Source organism: Leuresthes tenuis, unplaced genomic scaffold, assembly GCF_036924035.1.
Source record: "Leuresthes tenuis unplaced genomic scaffold, fLeuTen1.0.hap1 SCAF_5, whole genome shotgun sequence".
NCBI lineage: Eukaryota > Metazoa > Chordata > Actinopteri > Atheriniformes > Atherinopsidae > Leuresthes > Leuresthes tenuis.
In genome coordinates, this window is record NW_027325359.1 from 7,508,610 (window position 1) to 7,534,638 (window position 26,029).

Below are 26,029 nucleotides of genomic sequence, written 5' to 3' on the forward strand. Positions count from 1 at the left end.
AAATGACCCACCCTTAATCACCACATCCACAATAAGATTATTTCTATATTGTTGGGGTGATTCACAGTTTATTCATAGAGCAGTTTAGAACATATACAAAAAAAAACACTAAATTTGACTTCATGGGGACTTTAATATACAAATATTGTTTAGTCACGTTTTCATAATGACGATTGCACTTATTTTTCATTTTCACAAAAGTTCAGAGTTTCTTACCTCATCCTGTGTTTTCACCAAAGTGTGAATAGTGCGTTCTCCTGTCTCGCCATCGATCATCATTCTTCTAATCTGCATAAACCATGAGATGATGACAAATAAAGACACAGATCCCACTGAGGTTGAATCTGATCCACTGAGTACCAGTACGTTTGAAAACGACAAGCCTCATATCATACTGACAACCTAAGAACGCCGATGTTCACACAGACAAATGTGTATGTGTGTGTGGGATTAATCTATGTGTCTGTATACATTACCTCCACTTTTATATCATTCTCCAGCTCAGCATCGAGGAAGTCCAGAGTAACTGGCTCCTGGAATTTAGGATTCTGTGGAAGGGATATTTCAATCTGAAGTGTGACACAATTTCATAAAACTACACACAAACAAACACACACCTAAAAAAATTAGAAATAATAGTAAAATTGATACCAGAACAAAAACAGAGAGGATTCTTTACTTTAGGCTTCTCTGGAGTGAAGCTGGAAGCATTTTTTCTTGTGTTCTATCACTTCATCTAAAGCCAGCTGAGCTGACACAGAAAAATGCTATAAAGTGCAGTGGGTTATTTAACAATCTTATTTTAGTGGTGTGCTCTAAATATTAGTTAACTATATAGTGGACTATATAGATAGTCCTTTTCTATGAGTTTGGTTAGAAGTGCTGCCAGGGCTTTCGACCCTTCAATGCGTAGGTAATTTTTTCAGATTATTGCATACAGTGGGTCACTGGCAACTTGGCAGTAATATAGGACAGTTTAAGCTGCATTACAACTACTTACTTTAAAAAATTGCCTTACTCTTAACCTTTCTAAACAGACATTTTAATAATAATTTAAATAATAGAAATGGTGCATTATATTTCAATAAATTACCAGATTTGACATTTGACTGATATCAACAAGAAATCAAAAGTCACAAAGTCAATGTTTTTGAGTAAGTTGTGTGCTTTTCACCCAAGTGTTCCTCTCAAAAGCCATACATGGGTTTTTATTTAGTATCACCTCTTCTACTTTCTTCTTATTTCTTTTCTTTTTTGTTGTTGTTTGTTTTGGCTCCTGCCATGGTCACAGTAACTAATTGCCAATGAGTGCGTCAGCTTTGCGTTCTTCTGCAAACTTCTGGCTTCACGCGCGGCAAATCTGCCTTGAAAAACTACTTTAGATTTATAGGAGCAAGGTTGAGGCAGTTAAGGTAACTATACGAGATTTCCTCATCAATCTATAGGATGACACATTTTAACCCCCTTGTCACCCATAAATACAAATACATAGCTATGTAATTTTCCATGCACTGCTTTCACTTCTAAATGATCCGATACATGATACAAACACTCATTTTATATTCAGCAGTGAGCTCAGGTTTACCGCTGTACGTACTTCTCTATATCATGATGTCGCACATTAAATGTATGCTTTTTATTTTTTTTGTTTTTTAAAAATAAATATTAAAATGTTGATTTTTTTAGTACATTGATAAAAACACTGAGGAAACTTTAGACCAACTTCAACTAAGTAAAACAGGGTTTCTTCATTAAGTGTCACTGACATAATGTGAATTTCAGTTATTCATACTGGGATGTTCCTTGGTAGTAAATTAAGGAAGAATTACACTATTTTGCCAAAAATTGTATCTATTCATATGCATGGCACATACAACAAAGGATACCATATGGCACTATTTTGGCATTATACATGACACCAGACACAGCAGAATCAGATTTGATACAAAGTGACACTGACCTCTATTAAAGTCCTCTCTTAAAAACTCTATACGTCTGAGTGGCTTTATGGTGATATAAAATGGTGGCAGAAATCTAGTCCTTCTCTGTAAAACAGCAGTATATGGAATCCGATACCAGCCTGTCCTACCCAGAATTTTCTAATTAAAAATGTGGGGTGATATTCTACGAACTTAAAGCTAAAGTGATGTTTCTTTTTTCTTTTGCTTGTTCTTTTCACTTGCATGTTCGTACTTATTGGGAAGACGGAACTCAAGACACGCAGACATTTGCATTTCATTTTTAAGGATGTATAATACACAGGTGTAACTTGTTGTTGCTATACCAGTGCTGGAGATAAAATAATCTTAACAAGCAAAAAATACAGAATCATGTACAGTAAAGGCCATAAATCATATTCCTTACATGTGATGATAAGTGAAATAAATTGAAGCAGCAAAGGAAGATGATGAAGATGAAGCATCTCGACATGAAAATGAGAAAAGAAAGAATAAAAGATAAAGAGGTTCAACACTGTGTGGTGCTGAATAAAGCGTGAAATCTACAGTAAGATAGACGTAATACAGGAAAGAAAATATAAAGAACATAAAAACACTGGCTGTTCTGAACAGATAAGAAGAATAAAATATCAGCCATATGAGAAAAAAAGAAAGAAAGAAAGAATGAGTGTGAGGGAATACTTTAACTCAGCAAGAGATTTGCTGAGGTGAAACATGGGGTGAGATCAAAATAAAAACACTGATGCAACACGGGAGGTCCAGATGGCGTAACTCACATTAGGATGTTGAAAGGGCCCCAGGTCGCTATCAGTGCGACAATGTGCCTTACAGTTGATGGGAAAATACTTTGTTTGAATGATAAATTTCTCCGTAGACTTATTTGATGGAAAATTCAGATTTCTTTGTTTATGTCACATTGATCTCACAAAATCTTTATCACATAACCTCCAAACTATTTCATGAGAATGACAAACCTATGCTTGTTGCACTTCTAAAATCATGAGCGCTTACCTTAATTGCATTTAAATTTGGCAACAGGAGGGAACAAAACTGTAAACTTTCCCTGTTTTGATCACTCAATGCTGCCAAAAGTTCTATATACTATTATCAGATGTCTCGGACCATCAAGAAAAACTTCCTTATTTGTTTAAGGTACACTTTATGAAGATAAGACACTTACTTGGTCTCAGTATCAATCACATCACATAATGTACCCATACAGAATCACAAAGCACTACATATAAAACTACTGTCACTTATTTCTAAAACAGAATCAACAAATTAATCAGCACTGTCATTTCTGTGTGGGTTGCATACTACATTACAGATGAATATCAGCTACGGCGGATGCTACTACATCTATTGGAACTGTACTATGAAAGTCCTACAACCTAGAAACTACATCTGCACTTTAAAGTGCATCTACATCGTCTCACCTCATGAAAAGTGACAGCGTACTTATTAGTGAGCCTGAGCTTCCTGTTACGAATCCTTTTCTACGAAAATTACGAAGAGATGTACAATGATAACTTTTGGAGGTTTAGAATGTGTGGAAAGTGGGACTATAGAGTAAACAACGGAGAAAGACATACATTGTGTGACACACTGCTGCAGCTCAGTAATTTTTTTGAAAAGTAATTCCACATACACACGCAACGTTGACCACATTAAAATGTTCCAATATGAATAAATAAGTGTAACAGTCCTGGTCTAAATAAATAATAGTAGGATTTACAGGATATCCCACAATTCATCAACTAGTAAGGCCATGGGTACATGAATGTACTGCTTGCAAGGTGCCATCAACACCTACACCACTTACTGCATAATCTTTTTTTTCTTTTTTATAATTTATGCCTGTTACACAATTCTCTATAAAAGCCACTTCTTATTCTTTGTTATTTCCAAGAGCCAAGAGTTGCAAGTGTATACTAATAATGTAAACTGACAGCATGCGAATGACCACACTTATAAAAGTATTAAACTAAGGTTAAAAATAACTGTTTCCATAACTGTTTGTCTTGAAGTGTGTGGGGTTCACAGTTTCAGATCCAAGGAGGTGCTGTTTTGAAGCTCTGGGCAACACATGGCTCATAAGCTGCCTGTCAGTGCTGGCTTGCCTCAGGCTGAGGGTAGTGAGCTGCAATGGGATTGCTGAAAAGAGAGCTGGAACCTCTTGTGGGGTCAAGGGTAATTTTTACTGGGTCACATCTAAATACCTGCCAGTGGCTAGAAGTCCTATTGCATTAATCTAACAAATTGTGAAACTGCTCAGGGCTTTTGGCAGGCCGAGACAGGCACCCTATGGCTTGTTTGCTTCCAATGAAAGTGTTATGACTTTCCGTCATAGCTAAACCTTACGACAAAAATATTATATCTTGCAATTGAAACAAAAATGTACACTTGAATGAAACTAAGTATAGTGATGACAATCCTCCAAATTAGTTTTTTTTTGTCTTATAAATCCTCATCTACGTGAGGAAGAAAATATATCCAGCAGGTCCAGGACAGATTCTCATTGTGGAGCAAATTTAATTTTAGTCTTGGATACTACGATACTATTTTCACTTTAAAATACATTATCTTAGCAATATGCCACAGAGTTTCTTTTTACCTCTCATTCTTAAACATTTATACCAGTTCACTGCCAAGTCTTCATATCTGTGCAATCCCAAATGGCAGAATTGACCTTCCAACCATATTTAAGGACTGATGATATCAAGTCATAGACTAGCAGGGGAATAGGCTCTCTTTATTAAGATTGATGAGGTGACGGCACCTGGAAAAGTTTGAAAAGAGCCTGCACCATCTGCTAGGCTGCATATTATTCACTGATGGCAAGTAATCACAGTAAAACAGTGAAATAGTAAGAGTATAATTTAATACATCAAGCCACAGACATGTTTAGCTACACAAAGTAATGCCAGATAGTGCCAGATATCATACCTTTGGCTGGAGATTGGGGTGCAACAGGACATATCCATTGGGATCAATGGCAAAGTAATATCCATTTGGACCAATCTGACATAAAGATGAAAAGTGGAGAGGGAATTAATTTTTGTTTCCACAAAACCCTATAATTACCACCTTATGGCAACTCATGTGTGGCATAATGGCAAGACCATGGTAATGGTTGTGAAAAAGTTTAAGTAAGGGCTTCAGCGGCCCTAAAACATTGATTAAAGTAGATGTAATCAATAACAAAGGCATTCTTATGTGTGGATGACTTACTAGAATCAAATTGCACACTAATTGCACCAGAGGGAAACATATGAGCAAGTTCTTCACAACTGAGCAAGTCACAAAGCTCGGTGTGATGAATGCATTTGTCCACATGCATGTGATCACACATGGGTGTGTTTGACTCACTGTGAAGCGTGGTGTGAGCTTCTTGATGTCATCAAGAGACACGTCAATCCCCATTACACCGAGAATCAACTGATTCTGGTGCTGATAGGAAAAAAATGACAAGATGAGAAAAATAAAACACATTCACAAACATCAGTTTAATTTATCAGGCTGACGCCACCCATCATGAGTGCAAGAATTGATTTACTTTACCTTGCCATTCCTGTCATCAGTGGTCTTCGTTCTGTTGAAGACAGGCAGTGTTCCAGTGATTACCAGACCCAGCTCCTGATGGAGAGTCAATTGAAAGTACCATTCAAAAAAATTTCTGAGTAGAGTAAACAAATATGTGTGTATCTTTCTGCATAAAAAACTAGGTTTTCTTATTTATTACAAAACACTAAAAGTGATGTCATACCAAAGCATCAAGGTATACATTGGTCCATTGGACTTGTTTGGCCTGCTTGTCTGCAAGAACCATGGGTCTTCCCAAGACATCTAGGTACTCCTAAATTAGATAAAAAACACCATCTCATTTTCTGGATTCTTTTTATGCAGAGACAATGCATTATTTAAAGCACCACTCAAGAAACTTTTTTCTTCTTTTCTTTTATTTTTGCTCTTTGGCTCCCCCTACAGTTGTGGGATATAGTGCCACTGTCCTAAAAAAAAATCTCAGTGTGAGCCCACCAAATGTACAGCCATGCACATGAATTAGCTGTCATGTTGAAGAGGCCAAAAAGACAACATCAAAAGCGAACAACAATGTCAAGCAATGGACAAAGTTTTAGTATCTAATAACTGTGGGCAGTTTCAGACCCAAGAATGTGTGAAAAACAAAAGGCAGTGTACTTCAAAATAAGTCAGAAGCACAACGTTTTAAGATTCACAAACTTCTCCAGTGTTGCCTTAGAGACTAAATGACAGTGGAAAAAAACAATAATGTTCTAACATCACCTGTGTGTTTATCCTGATGGCTCCAATAGAAGGAATCTCGTAGAAGAAACCTAGACAAATGATCAAGCATAAAACATTTAAGAAATAAGAGACAGGACGGTATCCATAAAGGAAACACCAAAGGAGAGCAAAGGATGCAGGCTTGCTTCTGTAAGATGGAATTCTTTACTTATTCCACTCCTCCTTTACTTCTCTACAGTCTGATTTGAAAGCAGTCATCCATGTTAAAGGGGAACTCCGGTATTTTTAAACCTAGACCTTATTTTTGGTATGAAATACGTTCTACTCACCGAGAGCAGTTTGGTGAAAGTCGGCGTCCTTCGGAAGATCCATATAACGGAGTGAACGGGGCTTAAGGAATCTGAATATCTTCTGAAGGACAACAACTTTCACCAAACTGTTCTCGGTGAGTAGATGAACATATTTCATGCCAGAAATAAGGTCTAGGTTTAAAAATACTGGAGTTCCCCTTTAAGCTGCTAAGATTTAAAAAATCTTAACAAGGATATTCGGAAAGAGCTCCGCTGTTCTAAAGTTACATCTATTGTTATTGCTGTTGCCCTCTTAAAACATCACTTTACTATTGCCAATGCTTTATTCTGCCCTTTCATATCTTGATCAGGAAAAAAAATACACCTGACATCATTTAACCTTGTCAAATGGTAAGATACTGACTACAGCTAGAATTGTAACAAACTGACAAAAATGTACAACACCTTTGTTGGAGCAGGCCATCCACTGAATGGGTCCTTTATCATAGTTGTGTTGTCCTACTGAGAAGGTGAATATTCTGACCTACAACATAAGATTTTAAAGAATAAATGAAAAATGAATAAATGATACATTTGTCCTGGCATACAGTAACTTATTGTAATGGTAAAACAAATATCTGGCACACATAGTGTTACTTTTTTTCCCATTTAACATATGCCATTACAACTTTGCAGCCACTGACAAGTGAAGTGATTAATATTGATCATTCCATTACAGTACAATATTGTGCTGGGAAACCATGAGTCATGGCATTCATGTGGATATTTACTATTGTGGAAATTGACACACTAAACCCAGCTAAACACTGTCACTGACCAACCGAAACCCCACACAGAAATTATATTTCCCAAATGCAGGAAGCTTCTCCAGCAGGACCCCACGCCCTGCCACACCACAAAAACAAACCAACATCCTGGTGCCAGACACCATAAGAATCTATCAAAGGTCCTGTGTTCAGGCACAGACATGTCAGAGATGTTTAGGCAGCAGGGGGCGTATTTGGCATGAGCTTTTAAAGTTTTGGTTGATCAGAGTGTGTTTCACTATTGCTGTATTTCATACAATTCTAAACAAAAATTAAAGCAAAACCATAAAACATGTCTAACATGTTGATAGTATAACTCAACCATATGAGAATGCTTTAAGTTTCTATAGAGAAATCAACATTCTACATGCGACACAACCAACGCTCTTTATTACCTGCGGCACAGCTTCAGTATAAAGAATATTAGAATCTGAAAGCAAGGTTTAAAGATACCGTTTTTATTTATTTTATTCTTTACCGTTTGTATAAGATTCAGGTTACATATTTGTGTGAGTCATTTGTGTGATTAGGCACATCAACATGTTTTTGTTCTATGACTATGCAAAAAAAGATCTCCCTTTTGCATAAATCTTTGGGTAAAGAAAATGAGCACATGTAAACTTAAACCCAAAGGGAGTTCCAAAAGGTAGAATACAATCATCTTTGAATTTTTTGTATTGTGTGTGTGTATGTCTGTGTTCGTGTATTTGTAATTTATGTTGTAGAAACTTAAATCTTGATACCGAATCACAAACTGGGGACAGATCTCCTTTTGGGAAACAGAAAGTTCCAACAATGTAAATCATTGCCTTTTAATGAGGACTTGATAGGGTAAGGTTAGGCTTAGGCTGTGGTTACATCAGGGAAGTTAGAAATTCAAGTAAAACTCCACTTATTTAATGGAAGGCAAAGTACTGCCCCCTAAAGTGATGGAAAGATGTATGGGTGAGTGTTTTATCCTTATACCTTTTTATCAGCATTGTATTTCTCTAATATTGTCTGAGCTCTCTCCTCTCCTCCATCAGTGAACAGCATGATGATCTTGTTGCAGTTTGCTCTGCTCACATTTGTCTAGTCAAAGAAAATGTACACATATCTTTATTATTGATGCATTAATGTCCAACAGGCTAAATGTTTTTGGAGAGAGGCTCCTGTTCACATGGCCATTACATTTGGTTAACATCCTGTAAAGATCGTTTCATCATTACCTTTACAGAATCACTATCACTGTTATTCATTAAAGGTCATGATCACTCATCTAGAACAAGACACTTCTGTAATTATACAGAGTTAAGCAGAAGAAATACATTTAACCAGCAGATGGCAGTGAAAGACAACAATGTAAAGCTGCTTAACCTTCAAAACATCAGCGCTATCCATTCATAACTTGATTCAAACCCTGTGCTCTCAATCACACTGAAGTCACAAAATAACATGTTTCTCCTACCGCAGAGAGCTGCTCAAAAGCAAATTCAAAGCCTTTTGTGTAGTTTGTAATTCCTTTGGCTGTGATGTTCTGTACAGCATCTTTCAGCAGCTTTTTATTTCTCACATTGGCTTGAACCAGATGGTCAAAACATGCCGTCTTCTTCACCCTGGTGTTAAACTGGGAAACAGAGACAAAAAGTTATGGCCTGCAAATGACTCTTACAATTGCAGATTGTGTGCATGTGTAACAAATACAAATGCAGCACCCGTACACACACGCATACACACACACACACACACACACACACACACACAAACACTCCCACCTGGCCTTGGCTGTTATCAGGCAGTGGTAAACAGACACATTCATCAAGCTCCACTAATTGCTTCACATCCTTGAAGCTCAACGTTGGTACCCATGGAAACAAGATTCTGCTATATAAAAATGAAGATAGGCTGCAACACCATCTTTTTTTAAAGGTGAGACCTCCTGATTTAATCTCTACAACACATATAAATACTGCACTCATTAACCAAAAGTATGGCTTCCATATTGAGCTGTTTAATTAATTGTTCATATTTTCAGACTTTTAAAATTGACATTTTTAAAAAACTCCCAAATAAAATCATTATTAAGGGCAAAACAAATTGCATAATAGATAAGAATGAGTAAAAATATAAAAGCTATGGTAACAATGGTAAACCAGCACATTTATAGTGTTGCAGAACTCTTTTAAAAACAATACTGCACTTCATCGATCTCAACTAATCAATCTGTCTCTGTGTGATGGCCAAAAGGGAGGCTAAAAGCTCTGATCTACACAGACAATCCTGCAAAAAGAGCCATATGTGTGTGGCCACGCATATGTGTGTTCCAAAGGAGCCTGGCAGCCTTGAAGTTCCTTTTAAAGTGACAATACAAGACATACACACAATGCTATATCTCTGGTTGTGGTTTCACAACAGAACTGAATCAAGGTGAGAGCATATAAAAACACACAAGGAACACACACATTAGCAGAATGGAATTTCATATAAATACCCACATAGAAAAAAAAATGCGTATTTCGCTTAGTCTATTAAAAAGAGAATTGAGGGTGAGGAAATGAGTGTGAGAAGCAGAAAGTGAAAGGAAGGGGACACAAAAAGAAAAGTGGGAGAGTGTGAATACAGAATGTAAAAACAGGAAGATGAAAAAATGTATCTACTACAATGAGCTCATGTAGTATGTGTAATGCAGTCATCGTGTGGTTAGAATATAACTGTTTTATAGATAAACAAATTCTGTCTAAAGAGGAGGAATACTATGATGAAAAAAAGCAAAACAGAGTAAAAAACACAGTCTTGCTTTGTAAGCCAATGTTAATGGCCCTGCACATGAAAGTGAAGGTAACCCACTGTTCTGTTGTGATCCCATTACAACAGAATTTATATGTGTGTTCTGGTCCAGGCCTTGGGAATGGATTAGTGATGACAAGGGAGAGACGGCTAATCTTTAGGCTCTAATCCCACCGGACTGTCTGCTATTCTGCTATGGTTCTCTGGTTTGCCCACTGGAGTGACGTTGGTTAACAACACTGACAGCAGCTAACATGGCTCAACAGGCATGATGAAAGTGATGGAAGTTTGGCAAGGTGAGAGGTTCGGGAAAGAGAGAACACAAGCGTGAAAAAAAAAACCAGAGGATGAGACAGACAAGGGAGGACAAGACAGTAAACCAGTCATTAGTAATCTTCTGACCCGCCTGGCTGCTGAGGATGAGAGTGAGCATCTTCCATTCTAAAATGCCAAAATAGTCCCTGGGCGAATGTTAATGAGGTTAATGATTTATGGGTAATATCAGAGACCAGTGATTTAGTAATAGGTAACAACACCTGCTGGATCAGGCAACTCCTCTGTGTGTGCATGAATGAGTGAGTCAGTGACAAAATAATTTGTGCATATTGTTGAGGAAGAACAAAAAAACTGAACATATCTGATTCCTGCTATTTTATTTTATTTTATCATATTCAATTTCATTTCACCTTATTTTATTGTATTTAATTTTTCTTGACGTTTCGGATAGCCTTCCAAAAAATAATAATAGCACTTTGGATAACCAAGATACTTGGATCTGTTGCAATTTGCTCCTCATGTTCTTTTGAGCTATCAGAGATTTTAACAATATTTTTGGTTTATTCTGTTTTGTGTATTTCTATTATCTGCCTATACTGCTGACTCGTTTACAAACTGTTTCATAGACGTCACACTGATGTTTAATCACTTTATTGCAATAAAACATTGTGCAACCGTATCTCTTAAATAAAAGAAAGACACAACTTGAAGGTACAATATACCGTGATACATAATTTTGTCCTTACCAGGTCTTAAAGTTAGGTTAACACAACCACAGAGGAACTGCACATGGCTTATTACCCAGTGTCATTATCTATTCAACAAAATCCAAAACAAAATACAGAAGCAGGGTGAGAAAAAAAAAACTGACTGCACGCTTATTGTCTCCATAGGAAATAAGAGGTTGCAGCCAGGTGCTGCTAATTCAATGCACTCGATTAATTGATCAACAAGTGTGAGCAACTCTGTATAAAGAGAGAGAGCGTTAATATAATGCCAAGCGTGAAAGACATCAGCCATGATCTTAGAGAAACAGAGAAACAACTGTTGCTTTCCTTCAGTCTCAGAAATATTCGGCAGTGAAAAAGAATATTTACAAGTGGAAAACATTTAAAACTGCTGCCAGTTTGGTGCCAATCTATCCAGGAAGACGTCCCAGTAAGCTGAACATAAAGCCAATCTGGTGCACAGGGAAATAAAAAAAGAAAAAATTGCTACATATCAGGCCTCTTTGGAAAGGCAAGGCCAAAGTTTAAAAGTCTGGCCATGAGACACAGCCCCACATTGAGTGTAAATTAAAAAAAGCAAACACCTTATACCAACATCCATTTTGTAAAGCCACTTAATTCATGCAGGGGGGGCTGGAGTCTACCCCATTCATTGAGAATGGGTGAGAGGCAGGGAAACAGCCTGGACAGGTTGACACTCCACAGGGCCACATAGAGACAAACAAGACAAAAAAAAATCATCCACGCTAACAGACCTAACATGTTTTTGGGGCAGGAGGAAGCCAGAGTACCCAGAAACAACATACACATAGAGAACACGCACAGAAAGGCCCCTGCCAGGATTTGAACCAGGAACTCCCTTGTTGCAACGCAACAGTGCTAAATACAACACAGCTGTGTAGGCCCCTTGTACCAACAGTCAAGCACAATTGTGGAGAGGTGATTATATGGGCTTGTTTTGGAGCCAGAGGAATTGGGCCCCTTGCAGTCATTGAGTCGACCATGAACTTCTCTGTATATAAAAATATTCTGAAGTTAAATGTCAGGCCATCTGTGTGACAGCTAAAACTTAGCCAAAATTGAGTGAAAAAGAAAAGAATGTTGTTATGATGGAGTCAAAGTCAGGACTTCAAACTCTTTGAAATGCTTTGGCAGGACTTTAAGAGGAATTGTGCATAGCCAAAAATGACCACAAACCTCAATGAATTCCAGCAACGTTGTAAAGAAAAGTGGGTTAACAATCATCCTGGACAATGTCAAAGTTTAATAATATCATGCATAAAACAATCAACAAGTTATTTTTGTAAAAAATGGTTCCAACAGCTGTCAGATCATGGTTTGTCACACAGTGCCTTGCTTTTTGGCTTGATTTTGTTATATAAATAATGACATGATATAACATACGATGCACTGTTGATCTGAGGTTGTAAGTATCTTATTTTAGGACCTGGTAAGAACTATTTTTCTTTTTCTTTTTTTTATCTCTTAAAGATAAACCTGAAAATAAATAAATAATAATCTGGAATGTTTATTAATCAATAAAAAAGTAGTGAACCAAAACGACTTTTTTAACACATCAAAATCGAATGAGTTACAACAACACAGCTACACTGCGTTAGATACATGATACACTGAAAGCTTTGAGTTCTAATTTGGTATCATCATTAGTTTTGCTGAACTTTATGCACAAACTTAACTTTTTATTTCTCTATGGCTTGAAGCATGTGTGGTAGCACTGCAGATAAGTCTATCAAGAGCCAAGCAGGTTCCTCTGGTTTATCAATAGAAAAAAAAAGTATTTGAGAACAACCTTCCAATTCAAATATACTGCACTCGAGGTGTCATAGTCTGACGTCCATTCACGAGCAAAGGAAACCAGCAGCAATCTTCAGAAAAAAATCCCCTCAAAACAAATGTGGATCAGAGATGACTCTATTCACTGGTTTGAAGCGAATAAACAAGGCTCCATATGGTGGTTTATGTTTATGTTTACGCATTTGGCAGATGCTTTTATCCAAAGCGACTTACAGGTAGGCAGAAAGAGTAAGGGGGTCTTGCCTGAGGACCCCGACTGGAGGAGGTACCTTTCATGCAGGGGATTTGAACCCAGGTCTACCACACAAAAGATGGAAATCATACCACCACACTATCCAGTCCCATGGTGGTGGTATAGGCTGGTGGTATGGAGCCTTTCCCAGCTGTCATTAGGCGACAGGCAGGGTACACCCTGGACACATCGCCAGTCCATCACAGAAAAGTGTTTCTGTGTGTAACAGATATCATGGTTCTTTTTTTAATCAGGAAAAAAAAATTATATACACACCAAGTGATCATATAAATTAATCATTTTCTATTTTCCATTTCCATTCACTTTTGTCTTCCTTACACCTTTAGAATGCAAATTAAATAAGCCAATGAAAACCCAGTATTGAGTGAGAGTCGGCAGGGACTGTTTGCCAAATAATACGGTTTTATGCTGCTATATTACTATGTCTACCTTTTTTTTTAAATGTTTCTAACTGACGACATAAACTGTAAACCTGTAGATTACTATTACTATGAAATACAGAAACTACAGTAAAGTTATAAATCTACTGTATTATAAGACCAATTTGCTACAATGTGCCATTAATTCACCAGCACTAACTTTAAGCCGGACTGACTGCCACAATACTGCCACAAAACAATGGAGCTTGGATAAAACACAGGTTGAGTGATGGTGTCATAACTCCATTATATCTTGATACAACTAAGATTTGTTTACTGCTCTATAAATGTTCAAAACATTATATTTTCAAACTTTTTTTGCACTCTTTTGGCACCCCTGGGTTCCTTTTAAATCTATTGCACCATCAGCGCATTACACCCACTGCTCTTTAGACTTGAAGCCCTCAAAAACAAAACTCTTTGAACTAATTGCTCTCAGTCTGCCTCGCTTTCAGCAAAACACACACACACACGGGCACACTTTGCTCTCCAACAGATTCTGATAATTACACATCTTTGCAGAATCACAAGTCCATCATGGAACAGAATACATTGTGTCCAAGACAAAAGATCCCCATGGAGAGGAGATAGAGCCTGAATGGCTTCTTTGTGCAGAGAGGACGGACGGAGACAGGTCCAATCTCTATAAAGACCTATCTCAATAAACACCTCCACAGGTACCCATCTATGCATCAAACAATCTCCTGACTGGTTCTGTCCCAGTGTAATCACAAACATAGTGCCCTGAAGTAGATTGAAATTGTAGAGTTAGAAAACTGGAAGTGATCCGTGGGTGAGAAAAGTAAAAATGGAGGGAAGAAAGTGAAAACTGATGGGACGGAAGCTGTGGTATTGAGGATGGAGGAGATGATGCATATAGTGTATATGGCTGTTCTTTGTGTTAAGGTTTGACACAAAGAGATGAATGGAGGTATATAGTGAAATGCCAAGAGGAATTCCATCACTTTATGATGAAAGGAGTAAGTGATGGAGGGATAAAAAGGGTGATGGATGATTGTTTCCAGGGCTGCACTGCAGTCAGAGGCAAAGCACTAATTTCTTTTGGAGCAGAGGGGAAGGAAATGCACACTTGCACCCCCAACTCGAAATCTGTGAAGAGTTTTAATCCTGAGCACCGAATAGAGCAGTGGGTATTTCATTAAAGGTCTGTTTCAGGGTGGCCTGATCTTGGAGAAATCCATATATCATTAATTGTCATCCATCTCTCTGCCTCTCTTGTTCGTGCATGTCTGCATGGGCCAGTGTTGCGTATGAATAGGAATGTACAGATGCAAAACTTTCTCTGAATATGCATTTTTTCTTGAATTGGAGCATAAATGCATAAGCTAATTCATGCACATAATATGAATCCATCTTTCACTCTCAGGCCGGACCTCCCCAGTGGCCTCAAACAAACAGATCACTTAACATTGAGTAGGTGGAGGGTTTAATGATACTCACGTAAACAACATTGACATAGTCATCATCAGACAGAGTCTCCAGCATCTCACTGACAGATGTCCTGATCAGTTTGAGAGTTAAACCAGATACACTCCCACTCCTAGAAGAAAAAAGAAAAAAATAGCTTCACACTGCAGTGTTAACTCACTTATGAAACTTTACTAAGTATAATCAAAAAAAATGGATTTGACAGGGGAAATACATGAAGTTATGTGGCAAATCTAAAATAAGCTAATAATCAGACGAAAATTTACTGATGCGAGAAAGTTATAGATCTGTGAGATTATCAAGCTACTCACGCATCCACGAGGATTAGCATATCCTTGGGTGAGGCAGCTCCTTGAATGTACCTTGATGAATGAAAAACCACATTACTGACGATGACATCCACACTGAACATTTTATTATCCTATTCTATTCTATTTGATTATCATTAAATCCGAACAGGGCTTAAAAATCTGGATTCATTTTATAAAACAAATTTAACAATACTTATTTTGATGTCAATATGAGCAAAATGGTAATGGCAGTGGTTCATTGCAATAAACTGTATATATAACTAGAGAATCAGAAGTGCATCTTGTGCGACAATTGTGGCATTTAAACCACATTTTCAAGTAACTATCGAATGGAACTCAATAAATAGAAATTTAACAAATACACAATATAGGTTTAATTAATTTTCCATATAAAATAAAGAAAATACAATACAATTCAATGCTACATATATTTCTTATTAAACACCTCTTCCAACTGCCAATACCATCGTTAAAAAAAAAAAAGCTTTAAAAAATGTCTGCATCCTAATCAACGCTGAATGAGTGCGTCCTTGTGTATTTAGACCAGTTTTCTTACCATGGTCTTCTGCGGACATCATAGAGATCTATTTTACTGGGAGTCTTACGAGCATCCATCCAGGGAGAGGCTATAAAAGAAGATCGCATATATGTAGATAAAAGGGTTTATTTTTGTATATAAATTAAAAAGAATGACAACCAATTCCTATTTCTGTTTCTTTTCTAACACATATGACAGCTAGACTCACAAAATCAAGCAATATGCAGTGTCATATTCAGCTCAGCAGTGAGTCACTGCCAGACATGATAAGCCACATTTTGTTATGACAGTTGGCTTGTTGGATAGAATCCAACATTTATCCCACCATCTCCACTATACTTAATTTCATGTGCACTGAAATTATGGGAGAGCTAAAAAAGATGAAAATGAGATAAGATATTTATTTAAGATGAGGTGTGCAAGGAACTGAATCCGCTGAATTTCTAACTGCATGCTGCTGGTAAGGGGCGCCATGAAAGCAAGTCAGTACAAAAGTGTGTGACCGGCAGTTATGAATGCTAAAAGTAGTAGGAGAAATAAAACCAGGGCCAATACAAATTAAGGCATGTTAGAAATAATTTATGATTTTTTTTCTTTCCATAAGGCTAATAACAAAGTTGATGATGACAGGAAATCTCATGAACATAATTAAGTTAAAACGCTTCAGTGATAGAGTAAAACTAGACTGCAGTTGTTTGGTATGCTTCCATGCAAAATCTCTACAAGACTGAGATTATATACAAACTGATGTATGAAAAAAGATGATTCAGTCATATGCGGCTAAAGTAAATAACTGGCTCGGGGGTCCACCTATGTTCACCTGATTTGATGCAGAGCTTCATTGTGATAAAAGGGATACCTTTGGACATAAAAACTTGGACATAGAGTGGTTTTCTATGTTTGGCAGTTCTTTTTGTTTTTTCTTACCTGGGTAGTAGCGAGCCAGGCCGGTAGCACTACCAAAAATCTGCCAGAGAAGGGTCGGGTCATCTTCTCTATTCTTCTTAAAAACATCTTCCAATGCCTCTGTCCAGTTGAGTTCATTCAGCACAATGGTAGCTGAAAATCCCCCAAAAATACACAAATACATACTGTATGTCAAAAGACAACATAAACTACAAAGACAGAGATGTGTGATAATATATCAGAGGTCAATGGACTGGCATTTTTTTAGAGAGTATGAGAGCTTTCAGTAATGTATGACTCAGATAACAAGCTATCTTTTCTTTTTCTCTTTTTTTCATTCTAATAAGATACACAATTTAACCAGACTAAGACATTAAAAACTGCTTAGCTTTGTTGTAATTGCTCTGTCTCTGTTAACCTTAGCACATCTCTTCTCCATCAAAATATCTAAAGATAATCAGACACATTCCTCCGCAAATGCTTACAGACAAGACTGCTTGAGATACTGATGTTTTCATACAACGTTTTGCTTTCTAGCTTCATAAAATAATAGCTGGCCATTCTGTGAAAATATATGCCAATGCAGGTTTTCTCAAAATGACAAAATAATTGGCTCCATTTGCCAGTATCTCTAAACCATATTACTGCCATCTGATTTAGCTTTTGCACATTTTATAAATGCATGTCTACATGCACTCTGCATTTATACGTCACAGCGGAGCCAGTCAGAATGTTGCTGAAAATAGTTGAAGACATGTGGACATCCAAGATTAACACATTCATTAAGATTCAGTCACAGCCTTGCTCAGTGTGAGCCCACTTGCCCAGCAGGACATATGAGCAAATATTTGTCCAGCACATGAGCAGGTGCCTGTTTTAGCCACAAATACCAACGAATAGTATCTAAGCAGGAAATTGCTCTGACAAAATTAAACAGTGCCAAATTCAAAACAACCAGATCCATGTGTGTTTGAACGGGTGTATGCATGTGATTGATAGTGTGAGTTGTGAGAGGCAACAAGCATTATGGATGTAATGGCACAGCAACCAGACAGCTCAGAGCCACATAACCCTCAGTATGATAGATAGAGACAAAACACAAGCTGCCTCAACTCTACCTTTCCTTTGTCTGTCTGTCTACTGCTTTTCTTCTTAATCATCTTCTATTTCTTCTTTTCCATTTTCCACTTTCCATGCAAACATACATGTGTGTGTGCGTGTATATTTTTATCTGTGAGAGTATATGTGTATAAGTGCACCGTGTGTGTGCGTATGTGTGTGTGGAGGGTGTGTCATTGATGGCCTGTATTGTGTGTGACATGGCTCATTGATGTGCAAAACAAACACTGTTCATTTGCATGCATGTCTCTTGAGGGGAAAGTTAATGAAGGTTTAGTTGCCAGGAGTGCATGTATTTTATTACAGTATAGACAGAGAGAAGGAAAAGCATGTTGTGTGTGCAATTAGTAGATTTCTCACATCAAGCACAGACTTTTAACGTAAGAGGGGTAGAAAATAACACCATAGCCCTTGTTAGATCCTGTGATATTTTTCTATCTTTGTGTATATACTGTTTGAGTTAAGGATAATGAAGATTAGACAGCTGGATATATAGTGATGTTTCTACACACAAGTCAACTAACATATCTACTGACATAGCTAAAACTCTTTAGTTTGCAAACCTTAAGAAGATATCCACAAACACTTCAAATGCACTTCAACAAATCTGTTTGGCATAAAAGGTATTCAGATTACAATTATGCTGTCATAATGCTGGACAGGAAAAAAAAAAGAAGATATGCACAAACATAGTCTGAAAAGTGCATCACAATCAAGGCAAAAACCTCTAACAAGTATTGTTATTCTTCTTTTTGAGTACTTCTTAGTTAGTTGTACTATTCAATAAGCTAATTTTCACAGTAGGTTTATAAGGGATACAGACTTCTCTGGTTGCCCATATTACCCCTGACACTAATGAATTCCCTAGCTGTGCCCAGTATGGCTTTGATGTCATGCCGACTCTACATCTAGTAATCACTTTATCTGTGTGCGACATCACAGGTGCAATCTAATTCACTATCAAACATAATCAATATAGATTTCTGGAAGATAAGTTGATACATTTTTACTAAAAACATCTAGAAAGTAAATTCTTCCACTAACTGTTAATTCAATACATATTAATTTCTTTCAATAAACTTAAGCTAGAGATGAGAAACTGTTTTCACAGAAGGATTTTATGCTATTTTTCATCTTATAATGGATTTATTTTACCAATCGACATGCAACAGAATAATGTCAGAGAACACAGAAGCTACTGAGCTGAGTGTTTGACTGTTGGGATGCTATTAGAATTATCGAGGCTCTTGCTGATGCTCATTGCCAACTTTACTTCACACACATTAGGGGGAGCAGCCAGATTTTTTAAATATTTGTTCAATCAGATTAGAGGATTTTACATCTGAGAGCTGTTCCTGTTTCTTATGGCATTCACCAAGTGGACTGTTATGTGCCTGAAGAGCTTCTTTTGTCTAGCCCTATAGTGAAATACACAAGATGACTTTTCTCATGAAATACTAAGTAAACAACAATTTTGTCCAATGTGGAAATGGTCAAACTCTGCATTCAAGGTTTTAGTGGAGCAGCTCCAATGGATGACATGACAGTGGTGTCTCCATGTCCATCTGATATGCATTCCCTGTTCTGACCACTTAAACATGAAGTCCTGATTAATGGAGATTTTAACTGATGGTTGTCCCACTGTAGAGTCCTCCTGTCTCCATAGAAGAACTCTGAATCCCATCGCTTGTGCCCTTTCCCAGGTTGCATGTCTTACTGTTGAATTCCTTGAAGAACCAAGGAATAAACTGTAGCAAAGTGAGTGATAGGGTTTTTTTTTAGTTCATGCAATAGGAAGAAAGGAATCACAAGAAATTCTCCAATTTATCACACAGATACTTAAATCTATATATTTTCCATTTTTCTAAAACAAAGAGCACATTACACCAGCTGAGATGGTAAGTTTTGCACTTTGGCAGAAAAGAAAGACTGGATTAGAACAGATGCTGGACAACACAGATCAGACCTTACTATAGTTTATGTACAGTCTCCTAATTAATATTCATACTGAGCCTGCTTTTTAATGTCAATAAATAATTTTTTCCTGCACAATTAGGCCTTTGTATGTTGAAATATTTTACTAGGTACAGCTGGTAAAGCTCACACGTGTGTATCTGTGACAACCATGAAAGTGTAGAGTCCTACCACATGACAAACATCCACTTAACCTATTGCCACAACCAAGGTGATATCGGAAAAAAAATAAAGAAAAAAAACAGATAAAATAGAATAAAATAAGATAAAGGCTATGGGCTACTTCTGCGTTCAATCTGAATGAACCTATATGACTGTTCCATTCCGCTGCTGCAATATGAGTGATTCTACCATTACTGCAACAGTTTGTTTTATTCTAAAAGCAGAAATTATGTTGGCAATATCACCTTTGACTAACCTTTTTTTTAATTATTATTTTCGTCTGTTTTGTTGCTGGTTCGTTCTGTTCTTCAGGAAAATTTAACCAGCTATCTAAAATGTTATCCATAGTGATAAATATCATACTTCATGCTCCTCTAAATCTCTAAATTATTTTTTTAAAAAGTCCTGGGTTGTCGGACATGAATGTTGTTGAATGCTGCTGTCTCTGTATCCATTAGATTCAGCTATTTTCTCCTCTGTCTATCATTATCTGTCTCCCTCTCACCCTTAAGTCCTTCATTGTGGACAAACAGATTTGGCATTTGTCATGTCATCCTGCCCAGTGCTCTTCTCACACACGTGATGCTGATTTCATAAACTCAGCACCCACTTTATCGAGAAATCCAATTTTCTCTACCGGAGCAAAGGCTATTCCTGGAACATTTATAGAGGGAGAGATCAAACTGAGAGTTGAAACCTCAACAACATATTTTCCCTCCTGCATGTATGGTCATATCTGCAAAGCTCAAAGACACACACTTTTCTTGCCATTCACCATGTTCCTCTTTGATTATATTCATTCTTTAGTTTGTTTTCATCAGTAGCGCACCTCTTCTGTACAGTGACTCTATCTCCAATACCTCCTAAAATCTTGTCTTAACCTCAAAATAAACTTGCAGGGACTGGATGTTCAATAGCATTCAGAGACTGTTCCCCACACCCTGCTTTGGACTCTCATTCACACAGACACACATGCACAGACAGCCTTTAGTGCTGGATAGGTCTTAGAAGCTCAGAGTATCCATGCATACTTATTACCAGCTACCAATAAATAGCATCTTTGAGAAGAGGAGACTGTGATGAGTCATGGCACCCTGCCCAAATTATGGCCACAAAGGTATCGAAGGTAAAGAAATGACAAAGTCACGGCAAGTTAAAAAGAAAACCTGTATTTTCAACTAAACCTGACATGTATCCATTCCCATCCCTGTCCCTCATTTGTGCCCCTGCGTTTGGGGTCAGCAGAAAGGTTATGCACATAACCTTGGAGCCAGACGCTTCCCCAGCAGGCTGAAAACCATGCTGAGGAAATCACTCCATCCTGCTGCCCCTTCAAGTCACTGCTGACGCACTAAGTTCTACTCTACACAAATTATTTTCCTAACTCTCCAAATACAAAACAAGCAGAGATTCAGTCTAACAGAAAAACAGAAAAAGTATACAAGTACAAGTAAACAAGCAATGAAACAGTCTAATGGTTAGTAAAACTATTCTGTACCAAACTTATAATTGCAGCGAGAATTTCTATTCTAATGATTACATCAGTGAGCAAAACACTGAACTCTTTATAGCTATCCCTTCAAGACACATCATGAGATCATCACCCCAGAGATTAAAATGTAAGAAGACATGTAAACGTAAAAGAAAAGCTCTGATACTTACATCACATGGCCTGAATTATGTAGAATTCAGGCAACAGTTAAGATATTCAGCAGACTGGCCTTAAGTCACTGACATTCAACTTGAGCTGTGCTAATGTCACAGAGACTCAAGAGAACCTAGTTTTTCCGAGTCACTCAAGGTAAATGTCACCACGTCGTGATGAAATGATCAGAAATGTTCTTTCATAAGAAATAGTTCACCATCACTCTGTAACAGCAAAAACCCCCAAGCCTTTTTTCCAGTGCATGGTCTTTCCCTCCCAGGACCGTGGTTGCCTGATCTGTGGGGCGAACGTTTCAAAGACATGATTTGAGTGGCTCGAGTAAACTCGTGTTGTGACTAAACAATCAGTGATTAGCTACAGTCCGTAAGACTGCGAGAGATTAGGTCAGGTGACACGACATCAGGGGTAAATGCGGTAAAAGAAAATCTAAAAAAGTTAGATGAAGAAACTACAGTTTGCAGAGGGTTATGAGAGTACCATGAGCACCTATTCTTCCAGCATGAAATATCATAACAGCTTCAAGAGAGACAAGCCATGGAAAAAAAAGTCACTTTTCCTAAACAATCAGACTGAACCACCAGAGGCTGCTTGTATTGTGCATAATGTAGCATTAACGAGACTCTTGTCTGTATGACAGCTGTGACTTCTTGATAGAGATCAGTCAGGCAAGTTGGGGGTTAAATCGGGCAAATGATCTTGCAGCTCTGCTGCAGATCAGCCATCTGATGTGAATATCCTTTGACTTAAAAGTCCCATACATAAAAGAAACCCTTCATAAACAATACAGCAATCTGACGATGCTGAAAATCGTCTAGTTTGAACTTTTTTGAAGTGTAACTAATGAAAACAGGCCATACAAAAAACTGGTAAGAATGCATCAAATAAATCAGAAGAATGCTGAATTCGTTTTGAATGGAATCGCACTGCAGAAATGCAGAAAATATCTTTCAGTCAGCTAAAGTAATTTTCAGATAGTGTTCAGCTGTGGGCAAAGAAGAACCCAATCAAAGTCATCCTTTTCAAGTAAGTCCTACGTGTGCATAAACAATGATGCCATTTCTCAATCAGTGACTGTAAGTCAGTGGTGTTATGCAAATCATGTTTTGCAGCATAAAAAAATCGACAGGTCAGTGAAATTCCCATTCATTTCCCCCTGCATGTGTCTCAGACAAACCTAGTCCCTGGTTCACCTTAAATGTAAGCACCTTAATCTTTACATTTAGTTATAAAAATAACTGTATTTTTTTTCAACTTTCTCATACCAACTACATACCAAATAGAAGAAAGACTCATAATTTAATCACAATCTCTACTAAAGAGTTCAGAATAGATCTCCTTTCTCTCTGTTTCTAATATTACTTTTAGTTCATTAGACTTTGTTTTCTGGGCAAAATTAATCCTTCAGGATCAGCTCTCTTTGACGAGTGTGTATTTCTGTCAGTTGTGTTTCACATTAAGCCATGACTAAAATACAAAAGAACACAGCAAAGGACGCAGGCATATTGAACATTTTCCATCATGTTTCCTTTATGTTACATTAGCATTTATGATCAGATAATTTGTTGGCTCTGGAAAATTTTTAATGTAATACTTAGGTAGCTCACATTAAAGGTACTTGTGCTCATCTACATTCCTTCTTTCACTTCTGGGAGGAGCTGTACAGCAAGGAGAGCCCACTGAGTCTGGTGAAATATAAGTGTTAAGTTAAAGTAAACTGAAAACGAGGCTTTGGGCCAGTTTTTAAATTAAGTTCAAAGCATAATTTCTCTGACTAATTGATGTATTTCATTATACAATCTACTACTATATACAAACCAGAAACAGTGCAAATGTCCCACTAGCCTTAGAATATGTTAAAAAAATCAAATATCCTTTTACAGAATATTAGATTTTGAGAGATCGAAATAAAATTGATTTTTCTATCATTTAAAAATCACATAGAATATTCTGTCCTGTTCTGTTAGGCAGTAGGGTCTAGAACCTCACTAAAAAAAAAAAAAAAGAACCTCACTAAAGGTAATTTTACTGAACATTCTAAATTAAAAATGTTCAATAAACAAAATCATTATGCTCTTGAGAACATTTACCAGCAGATTCAGTGAGTGAAATGTACAGGTAGGGTTGGTAGTTGTTATAACTCATCTTATCTGTTCAGATTTTTGATACATTGCTGCATTTGTTAGAGTTTGAAGATGATCTTAAAAGCATTGACAAAATCAACCTTTAAGTCTGATATTATTTAAATCATACTGTCATATTCAGTTACATCATTGTATTAATATAAATGGATTATCTTCATTTAACTGTGATCTGGCAGCCTGTAGTCTTCGACTGTGTTAAACAATGTAACATTTTAATGAAATATGATTTAAAATCATTTACAATATTCTAGTTCTACCCATTATGTTCTTGATCTTGATTATCATAACATCTTCATTGTAACTTATCCAGACTAGAGTCTGCAGATATTTATCATATCAGGTGAGGTAAAAATGCAGGAAATTTGTTTTTTAATAAACTAAAATGCTCTGAGGTGTCCATGCTTAGGGCCATTGCTATTTCAGAGAACCCCACAAGCCTTGCCCTTTCAAATGTGCTCTAACCAAGTGCCTGGCTGAGACAATAAGACCCTTGTCAGAGTTGCTCAGGTCTTTCCGTCTACTCATTTCTGCTCCATTAGAAAAGGCTGTTTTCACAGTATTTCTGTGAAACCAGCCTGGAAAGCATCAAGCTACTGTTCAGTTGGTGAAATGGTGTTGGGAAGTAATGCTCATTTCATACATGGCAGTTCCTCTGAGCAGAAATTGAGTTCTGTTGTCATTCTTTAGTTAACATCAGGTTTTTCAAACCATATTATTGTCTGCGACCAGACCAAGTATTTGTTTTTTGCCTAAACCCAAGATAATCATTTCTAACCAAATAATCTAATCAAATAGACTCAAAATTAAGGTTCTGCAGCCTAAGATTACAATGCTGGTGAGATCAAGTAATTTCAACACATGCCATGGCAATGCCACTTACTGCATTACATTTGTTTCACATAGTTCTATGTTCATTCATCACAAGTACCACCAGAACTAAATAAATAATGGTTTCATTGCCACAATCAAGGCTCCCATGTAGTGTAAGTGTAGTGCAGACAACTTGGTTCACAGGATTAAGATTATGCTTTAAACAGCAAGTATGAATAATCAGTATTTGCACAATGTAAGCATAAACACTTTACATTACATTGTAGTAAACTCAAGTGTGGAATTTAATACAAACTTAAGACTTTAAATGACTACAACATTCTTTTGTGAGGATGGTCAGTGTGGAAATACCAGATGGGTGATTTCTACATCAAAAAAGAGAAATTTACACCAACCTTCAGCCTATGAAAGCATTTTGGGGGAGTTTCTCAGCCCCTCTTAAATTACATTGTTTGGTTCGTTATTCATACGTCATAACTTTATAGATATCTATTTGCATTTTGAGACTCATAATCATTATGTTATGTTATGTTATGTTATGTTATGTTATGTTATGTTATGTTGTTTTTGATTCCTTTATATCCTAAGTCTATGCTAGATCTTTAACCTTTATATTTTAACAAGTTATGGTGTTTTTACAATCACCTGAACAAATGTTTATGAGACGGAGGAATGCAGGAGTTGAGTTGCTTGAGGCACCCTCATTGCTGTTCGTCTCACAAAATACACCCAGGCAGACGTCACAACAGTTTCAGGTATACCATTGGCTGAAAGTGTAGCGTAAGCCTACGTCATGCCCCGCCTCTGCGAATCAAACTCCGGAAACCGCGAGGAAAAGGAAGAGAAGGAAGATTGAGAAGAAGATGAAGAGCAGAGAGTTTTAACATTGACGGAATGAGAGTCTGGCAGAGAGGAAGATGAGATGGCCGGAAAAAGGTCTGAACAAAGACAGAAAGAGAAGAATGTAGTAGAAAGATACGTTTTGCGTTTTTGTTCGTCCGTCATCCTGTCTCCTTTTTATAGCACGTTTTAAACCCTGCTGCTGCAGCATCCTCACCTATTTTGCTCACTAAGAGAGCCTGCGTTAAGCTTATCAACCTTTTTATCAATCTTTTGTGACCACCAGAAGCTACCAGAAGCCACCAGAGGCCCTCCGGCGCAGGAGAGCGACTGGTCCAGTCCCCGAAAGTCAACCACAACGAAGGCCGCGAGATACGGAACCAAGAGAGACCCAGTTGGCGATTACCTGTGGTTCGGAGCTGACCTAACTGTAAAATCCGCCCGGTTCTTACATTTCAGACGGTATGCATCCCCTCTCCTTAGTTCTTTTCAAT

At 37.3% G+C, this 26,029-nt stretch overlaps 1 protein-coding gene across 1 annotated transcript in view; it reads right to left on the bottom strand.

The window, feature by feature from the left end:
- Positions 1-26,029, bottom strand: part of LOC140307017 (voltage-dependent calcium channel subunit alpha-2/delta-1) — a 66,401-nt gene that overhangs the window by 19,965 nt on the left and 20,407 nt on the right. The window contains exons 7-20 of the mRNA XM_072385703.1: positions 16,824-16,955; positions 15,915-15,984; positions 15,359-15,409; positions 15,060-15,159; positions 8,789-8,947; positions 8,308-8,412; positions 6,980-7,058; positions 6,264-6,313; positions 5,725-5,814; positions 5,520-5,594; positions 5,328-5,408; positions 4,905-4,979; positions 477-548; positions 217-288 (exon numbers count right to left, since the gene is read on the bottom strand). Of these exons, the coding sequence (XP_072241804.1) occupies positions 217-288; positions 477-548; positions 4,905-4,979; positions 5,328-5,408; positions 5,520-5,594; positions 5,725-5,814; positions 6,264-6,313; positions 6,980-7,058; positions 8,308-8,412; positions 8,789-8,947; positions 15,060-15,159; positions 15,359-15,409; positions 15,915-15,984; positions 16,824-16,955 (1,211 nt within the window). The remainder of the gene's footprint in view (positions 1-216; positions 289-476; positions 549-4,904; positions 4,980-5,327; positions 5,409-5,519; positions 5,595-5,724; positions 5,815-6,263; positions 6,314-6,979; positions 7,059-8,307; positions 8,413-8,788; positions 8,948-15,059; positions 15,160-15,358; positions 15,410-15,914; positions 15,985-16,823; positions 16,956-26,029) is intronic.